Source organism: Nematolebias whitei, chromosome 5, assembly GCF_014905685.2.
Source record: "Nematolebias whitei isolate Nwh7 chromosome 5, NemWhi1, whole genome shotgun sequence".
NCBI lineage: Eukaryota > Metazoa > Chordata > Actinopteri > Cyprinodontiformes > Rivulidae > Nematolebias > Nematolebias whitei.
Genome location: NC_056502.1, coordinates 9569144 through 9579810, shown reverse-complemented (window position 1 = coordinate 9579810; position 10667 = coordinate 9569144). Strand labels below are relative to the sequence as shown.

The 10667-nt window shown below is 36.8% G+C and overlaps 2 protein-coding genes across 2 annotated transcripts in view; both read left to right on the top strand.

The window, feature by feature from the left end:
- The first annotated feature begins 643 nt into the window (after positions 1–643).
- On the top strand, positions 644–7617 carry etfb (electron transfer flavoprotein subunit beta). Its single transcript, XM_037676805.1, has 7 exons — positions 644–771; positions 2103–2261; positions 2756–2914; positions 3011–3073; positions 5711–5869; positions 6047–6263; positions 7031–7617. Exons 1-6 carry the CDS (start codon positions 718–720, stop codon positions 6215–6217), a joined length of 765 nt encoding a protein of 254 aa, XP_037532733.1. The 5' UTR covers positions 644–717; the 3' UTR covers positions 6218–6263; positions 7031–7617.
- Positions 7618–9163: 1546 nt separating this feature from the next.
- vsig10l (V-set and immunoglobulin domain containing 10 like) overlaps positions 9164–10667 on the top strand; it is an 8077-nt gene continuing 6573 nt past the window's right edge. Inside the window, exon 1 of the mRNA XM_037676804.1 lies at positions 9164–9332. Within this exon, the coding sequence (XP_037532732.1) occupies positions 9260–9332 (73 nt within the window). The 5' untranslated portion in view covers positions 9164–9259. The remainder of the gene's footprint in view (positions 9333–10667) is intronic.

The following is a 10667-nucleotide window of genomic DNA, read 5'->3' as shown; positions in this document are numbered from 1 at the left end:
GGATGGATGGATGGATGGATGGATGGATGGATGGATGGATGGATGGAATTTGTGTTGCAGATGACCTGAAAAGAATGGGAGAAACTGTGTTACAAAACGGAGAATTCAAGTTCTACTATGTTTGAACCACAACTAGTTAAAATTAGTTTAGTTAAATGTAAAAAATATATATACAGTTAGAAAACAAATACCAAAACAGTCTTCATACGGAGATGAATTACCGATCATCTTCTGTGTATTTGAACATACTGCCAACTATGAACTTTGCCCCACTAAAACGGAACCTTTCTTCGTTGAGTTTTTTTTCTTCACGCCAAATAAAAAGCGCACCACATGAACAGATGACCTGTCTTACTAAAACAACGAAACATGTTTAGAACGTTTCAAAATTTAAAAAACTGACTTTAATGTTTTACACCGTGAACAATTTAACATTCGTATCTTTGGAAGAAAAAAAAGTTTTAGAAGTTATTCAGTCATTGAAACCTTAACGCCTTTTTGGTGAGTTTAGCAACGGTCAATGGAGTCTCAGCCAATCAGACGTCTGAAAATTCTGTAGCAATGCTTTCCATTGGCTGGATTAGTAGGCGGTCTCCTAAAGTCCCCTCCCCTCCTCTCGGTGTCACTCTAAAATGATTCCGGTCTCCTCCTTGGCTAAAGGTTCATTGGTGTGTGTTTAACGATAGCAGAGTGTGATTGTTAATAGTTTCGGCTACAATGTCTGGCCGTGTTCTTGTTGGAGTTAAACGTGTCATTGACTATGCAGTAAAGGTAAGAATGTTATGTACTGTAGTTTTATTTTTTATATATGTATTTTTGTGATGAACCCTTGACTGTCGTCTTTACTCTGCTTGCTAACATTAGGCTGTTCATTTGACAGGTTCCACAGCTAGGGTCATGCGTTGTGTTTGCAAGGAATAGGCAACTTAATTTGTTAAAAGCTTACTGTTTGTGATTATTCTTACCACCTAAAATCCTAGTACATCCTGAACCATCATAAAAAAGTCACAATTTCTACATTTTCTTTAACAGATTACAGTGAATCTTTCAGCAAATGTGCTTTGATATTAGATATTTGACTGAAATTAAGACATTTTATGATGGTTGATAACTTTTCACATCTTTGGTGGAAATTCAGGACAATCATTATCCCCAAATTTAGACTTTTAAGACAAAATGCCATACTTTATTTTTAACCTATTTACACAATCTTGATTATTTGAATTAATTTGTCTCTTTAATTGTTTGTTTTAGCATAACATAGATAACCGTTTTGTTACAATACCTAGTTGAAGTCATAAAATATCCATCAATCTTGGGTTATGGAGGCAACAGGTCCAGGAGAGAAACCCAGACATCCCTCTCCCCAGCAACACTTCAACTTTTTCTGGGGGATCCCCGAGACGTTCCCAGGCCAGAGAAGATATGCAATCCCTCCAGTGACTTCTGTCTTGTGTTCAGATCTAAAGACCTGGTTTATGTTCTACAATATAAATATACACATCCTGATCTTGTGAAGATCGAATCAGAAAGTGTTCGTCATATAGCTGAAAGAACCCTACAATCTCAGCAGGATCGGTACAGTCAGTGTGGTGCATTTATTAGTACGATCACAGTGCAGGTGTAAAACATCACCAAAATAATTATATGAGAAAAGTGTTTATTTTATATTTCTAGTCTCAATCTCAGTCACATCTAAAATTATCACTAAAGTTATTGTTTTAATTTTGACCGAATGGGATTAAAACCTTGCATTTAATTTAATGTATGCTTTTTTCCTTTTATATTTTGCTGTTGTTACTTCATAATTCCAGAGGCCCAGTTCCTCTTCTAATTTAAAGAGCATGAGCAGGCCAAAGAAAACCTACTAAATCCTCCTGTATGAATGTGGTAGCTGCTGCGTTATTGTTTTTTCATCAAGACTGAATGTAAAAAAATATATTCTAAAACCTGAGCACCATCAGACTCATGTAGTGACATCTAGATTCTGCTTAATCAAATATAACTGTTTCTCATATTTGGGGGGTTGGAGCTGGACAATCTGATTTACTGTTAATCCGGTATGCCTTCAATCACTAACCAGGTGCTTTGTTTCCCCGCAGATTCGTGTAAAACCAGATCACACTGGTGTCGTCACAGATGGCGTGAAGCACTCAATGAACCCCTTCTGTGAGATCGCTGTGGAGGAGGCGGTCAAACTGAAGGAGAAAAAGCTCATTGAAGAAGTTGTGGTTGTCAGCTGTGGGCCACAGCAGTCACAGGTGAGTGACGGACATATTTTAATAGGAAATTCTTTATTGCAGCAACAAACTAATATTAAACTTGTGCTAAATAAAGTTATAAACTGTGCAAAAAGAATTAAGGTGTACAAATATGATTTTAAATGTGCTCATTTATTTATTTATTGTGTCCTGAAGTTGTTTAGTGTGATATACTTACTTTAAATGAACTGTTTTTGCAGCATTTAAAAGCATGGAAAAGGTTTGCTGAGGATGAGCTTTATTAAAAATATTACAGTGTAAAATTTCTATGTGATGTCATAAAGGTTGAAAACTCAGCAAAACTGATGTGTAAACAGAAAGAGGAAAAGATCAAACATTACTTGCTCTTATGCATAAAAAAGACCAACTAATACAAAAACATAACGTACATGTAAAATCGTTCCAAGCCTAAATAGTCCTGTGTGTATAAAACAATAGAAAATGACAGTATATTTAGATTTGAAGACTTGAACTTGTAATTCCATATTTATCAGGAAACCATTCGTACTGCCCTCGCCATGGGAGCCGACCGTGGCATTCATGTGGAAGTCAGTGGGAAAGACTACGAAGCTCTCGGACCCTTGCAAGTCTCCAAGATCCTGGCTGCTTTAGCCAAAAAAGAGGAGGCTCAACTCGTCATCCTTGGCAAACAGGTCAAAACAACAGAATCTTGTACTACTTAAATGTTTTTAAAGTCAAACAGTAACAACATTTTAAATACTTGTTTTCTTCATTTGTTCCTTTCTCAGGCCATCGATGATGACTGTAATCAGACTGGCCAGATGACCGCAGCCTTACTTGACTGGCCTCAGGTTAGTTAACAATTTAAATGCTTGTACTTTCAACGAGACTCTGCAACCAGATCTTTAAATTCACTTAAAAAAATCAAACTCACTAATGTTACTCATTTAGTTAATCTCTGTTTCCTTTGTCTTCTGTTCTTTACAAACATGCTGTAGTAGTGCAGTTCTCAGGATCAGGCATGTTCACTCTGCCTTATCAAGTCTAGTAGAGACTAGATCTGGTCATACAGTGTTCCAGCTCAGATCAGCACATCTGGACAAAGGCTGACTGGATACATTAGTAACATCCTGCCTGCTTGCCAGCAAATGAAGTGTTATTTGTATCTTATCAAATATGTAATTTATATAAAATTGAGCATTTAACATGTATATATATATTTAGAAGTACTCAGCTGTTCTAATAGTAGAAAACATACCCATTTAAATATAAATTTTTATTTTTGTCTCCAATAGTAGGTAGATTTGTTCTAGGACAGGGGTCTGCAACCTGCGGCTCTTTGGTCCCTCTGCAGCAGCTTTTTCAAGCTTTGACCAAAAGTGACATAAAACTGAAGTTTATTGGTTGTTATAACAACAAGAAACTATCTCTCAGACCGGAGGCAATGTGTTCAACATAATGGTACTTCCTCCAGTTATTTAACAGTCAACAATGGTGTACCACAAGGCTCAGTCTTAGGACCCACCCTCTTTACAATCTACATACGTAATGTAGGTCAAAACATCCCTGATGCATCCATACATTTCTATGCTGATGACGCAGTTGTTTATTGTCGAGCTAAAACGGTTGAAAATGCTTTCCAGCTTTGGAAATCTGCATTTGACATCATCCAGACAGATTTGTTTCACCTCAAACTTGTCCTAAATGCTGACAAAACCAAAGGGATGCTTTTTTCCAAACAGGAAGTTGGTCCCAGCAGTTCTTCCTCTGATTTCATCCTCAAATGGTGTCCCCATTGAGTTTGTTGATTCCTATAAATATTTGGGTATTTTGGTCGACTCACATCTCTCTTTTAAGCTTCATGTGGAAAACTTGCTAAAGAAACTGAAAGTTAAACTGGGTTTCTTTTTCAGAAATAGATCTTGTCTAACTCTGAATGCTAGGCAACGCCTTTTGTCTGTGACTTTCCTTCCCTCCATTGATTACGGTGACATTATTTACATGAATGCTCCTACAAGAACCCTGCAGATGTTGGATGCTGTCTATCATGGTGCACTAAGATTCATAACTGGCTGTGATTATCGTACCCACCACTGCACCCTGTATTCACTGGTTAACTGGTCATCGTTAACTTCATGCAGACTCTCTCACTGGTACATTTTCATCTTTAAATCACTTCTTGGTCTGATGCCTTCATACATCTCCTCCTACATGTCTCTGCATGAGTGCAGCTACAGCGTGCGCTCTCAGGACATTAGTACCTGCAGTGTTCCCTCAGTACGGACTGAACTAGGCAAAAGGGCCTTCACCTACTCCGCTCCTGTTTCCTGGAATATCTTACAAAAAGATCTGAAGCTCTCGACCTTGACCTCTCTAAGTGTCTTTAAGAATCTGTTGGACTCTTGGCAGGGACCAATGCAGACATGTTCCTGTTTTTAGTTTTCTACATTCACCTTATAATTTAGCTATTTTTTTATTACTTTTTTCTTTTTTCTTTTGCCATCCTAGTTGTTAAAAAAAAAAAAAAATCTGTATGACGTTTTATAATTGTTTATTGTTGTCGCTGTTGTCCATTGTTGTCATCATTCTTTGAAATCAGGTCTCTCTTGTAAATGAGTCCTCGAGGCTCAATGGGATTAACATGTTTAAATAAAGGTTGAATGAATGAAAAAAGTGGTTAGTTTTAGCAGTTTCCAGGTCTTTTTTTTTTTTGCCAACATGTGATTGATAGTAACAGTAAAACTTGTTGACTGCATCATGCTAATAGTTTGTTAGCCACTTATTTTAGCTCTCTTCTAGTCTTATGGTGTGATCTTTTACTCAAATCCACCGATGTTTTTTTTGGGGGGGGGGATACCTTTAAGACAAGTTGCTGGAAGAAATACGTTGAGTCAACGTGATAATAAAAATTTAAGGAAAAAAAAAAACAAACTGAAAGTAAATGGATGTATTTTCATTTTAAAATTCAATTACATATCCAACAAACTGGCCTAATTTTTAACTCTATGCTTTTTTACTTCATAATAAGATACTTTATGAATTGTTTTCACAATTAAAAAGAAAACGCACATAAGCCTGCATACTTGTGTTTAACTTTTTATAACATTGGTTAAAACAATTTTTTTCTTCTTTACATAAATCCAGTCTTTTATTTTGCCCTAAAACATAAAAATATTAATAGTAAGTTGATATTTTAGTTTCATAATACCACACCTTCTGGCTGAAAAAAAAACAACCTCCAAAAGGCTTGAAGTGAGCCATGGGCCACCAGTTGATTACCACAGTTTTAGCAGGTTTTGCGGCTCCATAGACATTTTATTTAGTGTGCAAAGGGGCAGAAATGGCTCTTTTGATCATAAAGGTTGCAAACTCCTGTTCTAGGATATTTGGTTAATTGTAGTTCCAACTGTGAGCCAGCAGGTGGAGCAGTTTTTCTGTTGTCTAAACTGCAGATCCAATTTGTGCGGTGTTTTGGGGGTTTTTTGCAGGGTACTTTTGCATCCGAGGTTTCATTGGAAGGAGAAAAGATTAAGGTTGTCAGAGAAATTGATGGTGGGCTGGAGACTATTAAGATCAACTCACCAGCCGTGTTGACTGCAGACCTCAGACTCAACACCCCCAGATATGCCACTCTGCCTAATATTATGGTAGGTAAAGATCCTGTCATTCATTTTGGCTACATTTACATTAAAACTTTATTTAAAAGACCTAGAAGACACATTCTCACTTTGTTTTATTTGAAACTTGAATATATATATATATATATATATATATATATATATATATATATATATAAATATAAATTTAATTTTGTTTTCTTTCAGAAAGCAAAAAAGAAGAAAATTGCTAATGTGAAGCCAGCAGATTTGGGAGTGGACCTCACTTCACGGTTGGAGGTGCTGAGTGTTGACGAGCCCCCACAGAGACAAGCAGGGATGAAGGTGGAGACGGTGGAAGACCTGGTGTGCAAACTGAAGGAGGCAGGGAAGGTATAGAGGCTTAATGAGCAAAAGCTCAGGAGCGCACATCCCAACAGTGGAGGTGAGTATTAGTCTGAAGGTTTATTGTTCTAGCTAAAGTTTTACAACGCAGTAGCCTATGCTAGGTTATCTAAATCAGTGGTTCCCAACCCTGGTCCTTGAGGAACACCGTCCTGCATGTTTTACTTGTTTCCCTGCTTTGACGCACCTGATTTGAATGAATAGGTGACTAACTAGCTTCAGCAGAACTTGAGGAAGTAATTTAATCACTGAGTCAGGTGTGATGGCACAGGAAACAACTGATAAATGCAGGATGGTGTTCCTCAGCAACCAGGTTGGTAACAACTACAAATGTTAGCTTGCTAACTTGAGAGGCACGTATCAAATGACATAACGGTTGGAGGATTGTAGAGAATTTATTATTGTTGATTTTTTTTATTTATTTTACAGATAAATTAAAATTAACTTACCATGCTCGGTTCAGCAAAATATGTTACACTGTATTGCTCCCTGCTTCAACTATACTGAAAGTGAAAGTTAAATGAACGGCCATGACTTGAAAGTGCCATAGTCCTCTGTTGAATACAATCAATTACGCCTTTTGCAAGTAAGGACAGCTTGTTCCCAGTGTTTATATTGGCACATAATGGGGCAATTATCACCAATATTTTAATCTTTTTATATGTATCAATATACCAGTAAGACTTCAAACATCTATATCGACACTACTGATATATCGGTCGGACTCTAGTATCAATACCAATCATATATGCTAACTGCAGTTCCTGCCTTTGTTTTCTTTTTATGCATTATCTTCTCTTATTGCAGGACTCTGGTGAACAACAGGACTGTAATTCATAACGACACCCACAGGATGAGTTCATGAATCAGTTTTATTCCCTTGATTAAGACCGCAGCTCCTGATTATGAACTTTACTGAGAAACCCTGTCCAGACAGTAAATTTTAACTCCAATAGGTGACCCATCTGAATCTTTTCATCTAGTTATAACAGGCTTTATAAGCAATGAATAAAGTTCGAAGGTTTGTGTAATTCAAGTTGTTGATCGTATAAACTGTACACTAACTCCATCTGTACAATTCACCTGACGGCTGCAGCTTTTGAATCTTGTAATGTAGCCACACGTGTTCAGAGGTGTCAATGATCTGTGCAGATAAAGACCCAGACATGTGGAGATGATTACATCCTGCAAGATAAACATCAAGACTGCTGTTAAACTGTACAGTTAATATATATGTGACTTTGTTTAGGCTTAATCAAACAATGCATCTCAGTATGTGTGGGGGGGGGGGGATCACAAATCTGAAATTTACCATAAGCGCCTCAGTTCTCTGTTGATTGTACAGAATAGCACCATAAAAATAAAGCGACCAGCCTTTTTCATGTTTAGAGCCATGTCTGTGTTTAAGCATTTATATTTGTGTTTTTCTTTTGACTACAGTTAAACGTATGTGAAATGTTTGGCACCACCTAATGTTTGAGTCTCTTTTCATGGTTCTCAAGGTTTTATCATAACTGATGCATACATACACCAGTAAAACGTATAGCAGTGGCAAGATTACCATATATGCCAATGGAATTCAAAATAAATACTTTGACATTTTTCTTAAGCAGTAAGATCTTAAAATTGTATATTTGCTATAAAATGTATTTGTCTAACCACAAGAGGAAGCTCTGAAACCACCAGTAGTATTGCGTAACACCAGTAGTATTACGCAACACACTTTGAGCCTTAGAAAAACTGAAAACTAAAAATGAATTGTCAAATTAGACTGGGCAGGAGAAAATTCCACTCATACAAATCTGTTGTTTTCAAAGCATGGTAAAATATTCATTATATAGAAAATATTTAATGTATAGATCCTAGTATCTCGTATTTAGCGTGTATTGGAAAGTATTTCTGTTTAGTTCATGTTGCTGAAGCAGCTTTGAAACATGAACGACTTGACTGCACGTTGTTTTTGATAATTACAGTTTCTGCATGATATCACATTTGAATTAACAGCAGTGACCTTCAATTAGTTTTAAATATTCAGATTTTAACTGTCGGATACAACTTTATTACTTATTTGCAGAGGAATTAGTTTGTGCTGTTCCTGAGTTTTACCACATTATAGTGAAAGGTGTACATCTAAAAACCAAAGCAACCTTAACATTTTACTTGCGTAATAACCTGCATAGTAATTACATATACTGTTTTATTTGTTTTTACTGTTGTGACTTTGACAGCCTTTTAGGCTATATAAACATATGTTTCTGCCTTCACTGTCTATGCCTTTAGCTGCACCCAGTCATTTAGAATAGAGTTGTAAACACTTTCTAATATTTTAATGTAACATAAAATAATTTTTTTTAGTATTATCATTATGTAGTATGATATGCTAACTAAATATGTACTTTTGAGGACATGTCCATAGCCTTTAGTGTTATTATTATTATGACTATTATTATTATTTTTTTCTTTATTTAGAACTTTACTTCAAATACAACAATCTAAAAAGCACATATCAAAAGAGAAGAAAAAGGAAGCAAACAATAATAAAAATAAATAAAAAATACAAAGATAAATAAATACGAGTTACAAAGTTAAGTTGTATTCATTACAGATTTTTTTTGTTTTTATAGCCTTTTTGATATTTGAGTCTGAGATTGAGTCAAGATACAGATATCCATTACAAATACATCAAAAAAGGTTTCCTATGCGTAATTTTACTTTTATGGATATGGAACTTGGCAATAAACAAGATCAGATTGATAATTAATACGTGAGAGGAGTCTTTCGTCTTGAAATCTAGGATACCAAACAGACTTTTATTATTATTATTATTATTATTAAATGGACATCCCTGGAGTTGTTTTTGTAAGGAGGGGGCGTGGCTTCAGACGGACAATCGAGGCTTTCAGGTGAGCTGTTCACGCGCAGCAGCTCGAGCGCAGGTGCTCCACACGAGTCAGCGCAGACCGACACCCCAAGGACGTTTCTGCTCTTTTGAGACTTTTTTTTTTTTTTTTTTACTTTTGTGTGTGTTTACCTGAGATGATGAGACTGGAAGAATGTGAGGAGTTCAGCTCAGTGTTTTTGTCCGTTTTATTTTTCTTTTTATTTCAAGGTGAGTTTTAAACACGGATTCAGCCTTAATAGTCTAACACTACTTTGTTCCTTTAACTGTTTATGTATGTGTGTGTGTGTGTGTGTATATATATATATATATACACACACACACACACACACACAGTGCCTTGCGAAAGTTCGGCCCCTTGAACTTTTCAAACTTTTGCCACATTTCAGGCTTCAAACATAGATATAATTATTTTATTTTTTTTGTGAAGAATCAACAAGTGGGACACAATCGTAAAGTGGAATGAAATTTATTGGATGTGTCAAATTTTTTTTAACAAATAAAAAACTGAAAAGTGGGGCGTGCAATATTATTGGGCCCCTTTCCTTTCAGTGCAGCAAACTCACTCCAGAAGTTCAGTGAGGATCTATGAATGATCCAATGTTGTCCCAAATGACTGATGATGATAAATAGAATCCACCTGTGTGTAATCAAGTCTCTGTATAAATGCACCTGCTCTGTGATAGTCTCAGGTTCTGTTCAAAGCGCAGAGAGCATCATGAAGACCAAGGAACGCACCAGGCAGGTCCGAGATACTGTTGTGGAGAAGTTTAAAGCCGGATTTGGATACAAAAAGATTTCCCAAGCTTTAAACATCTCAAGGAGCACTGTGCAAGCAATCATATTGAAATGGAAGGAGTATCAGACCACTGCAAATCTACCAAGACCCGGCCGTCCCTCTAAACTTTCATCTGGAACAAGTAGAAGACTGATCAGAGATGCAGCCAAGAGGCCCATGATCACTCTGGATGAACTGCAGAGATCTACAGCTGAGGTGGGAGAGTCTGTCCATAGGACAACAATCAGTCGTACACTGCACAAATCTGGCCTTTATGGAAGAGTGGCAAGAAGAAAGCCATTTCTCAAAGATATCCATAAAAAGTGTTGTTTAAAGTTTGTCACAAGCACCTGGGAGACACACCAAACATGTGGAAGAAGGTGCTCTGGTCACATGAAACCAAAATCGAACTGTTTGGCCACAATGCAAAACGATATGTTTGGTGTAAAAGCAACACAGATCATCGCCCTGAACACACCATCCCCACGGTCAAACATGGTGGTGGCAGCATCATGGTTTGGGCCTGTTTTTCATCAGCAGGGACAGGGAAGATGGTCAGAATTGATGGGAAGATGGATGGGGCCAAATACAGGACCATTCTGGAAGAAAACCTGTTTGAGTCTGCAAGAGACCTGAGACTGGGACGGAGATTTATCTACCAACAAGACAATGATCCAAAACATAAAGCCAAATCTACAATGGAATGGTTCACAAATAAACGTATCCAGGTGTTGGAATGGCCAAGTCAAAGTCCAGACCTGAATCCA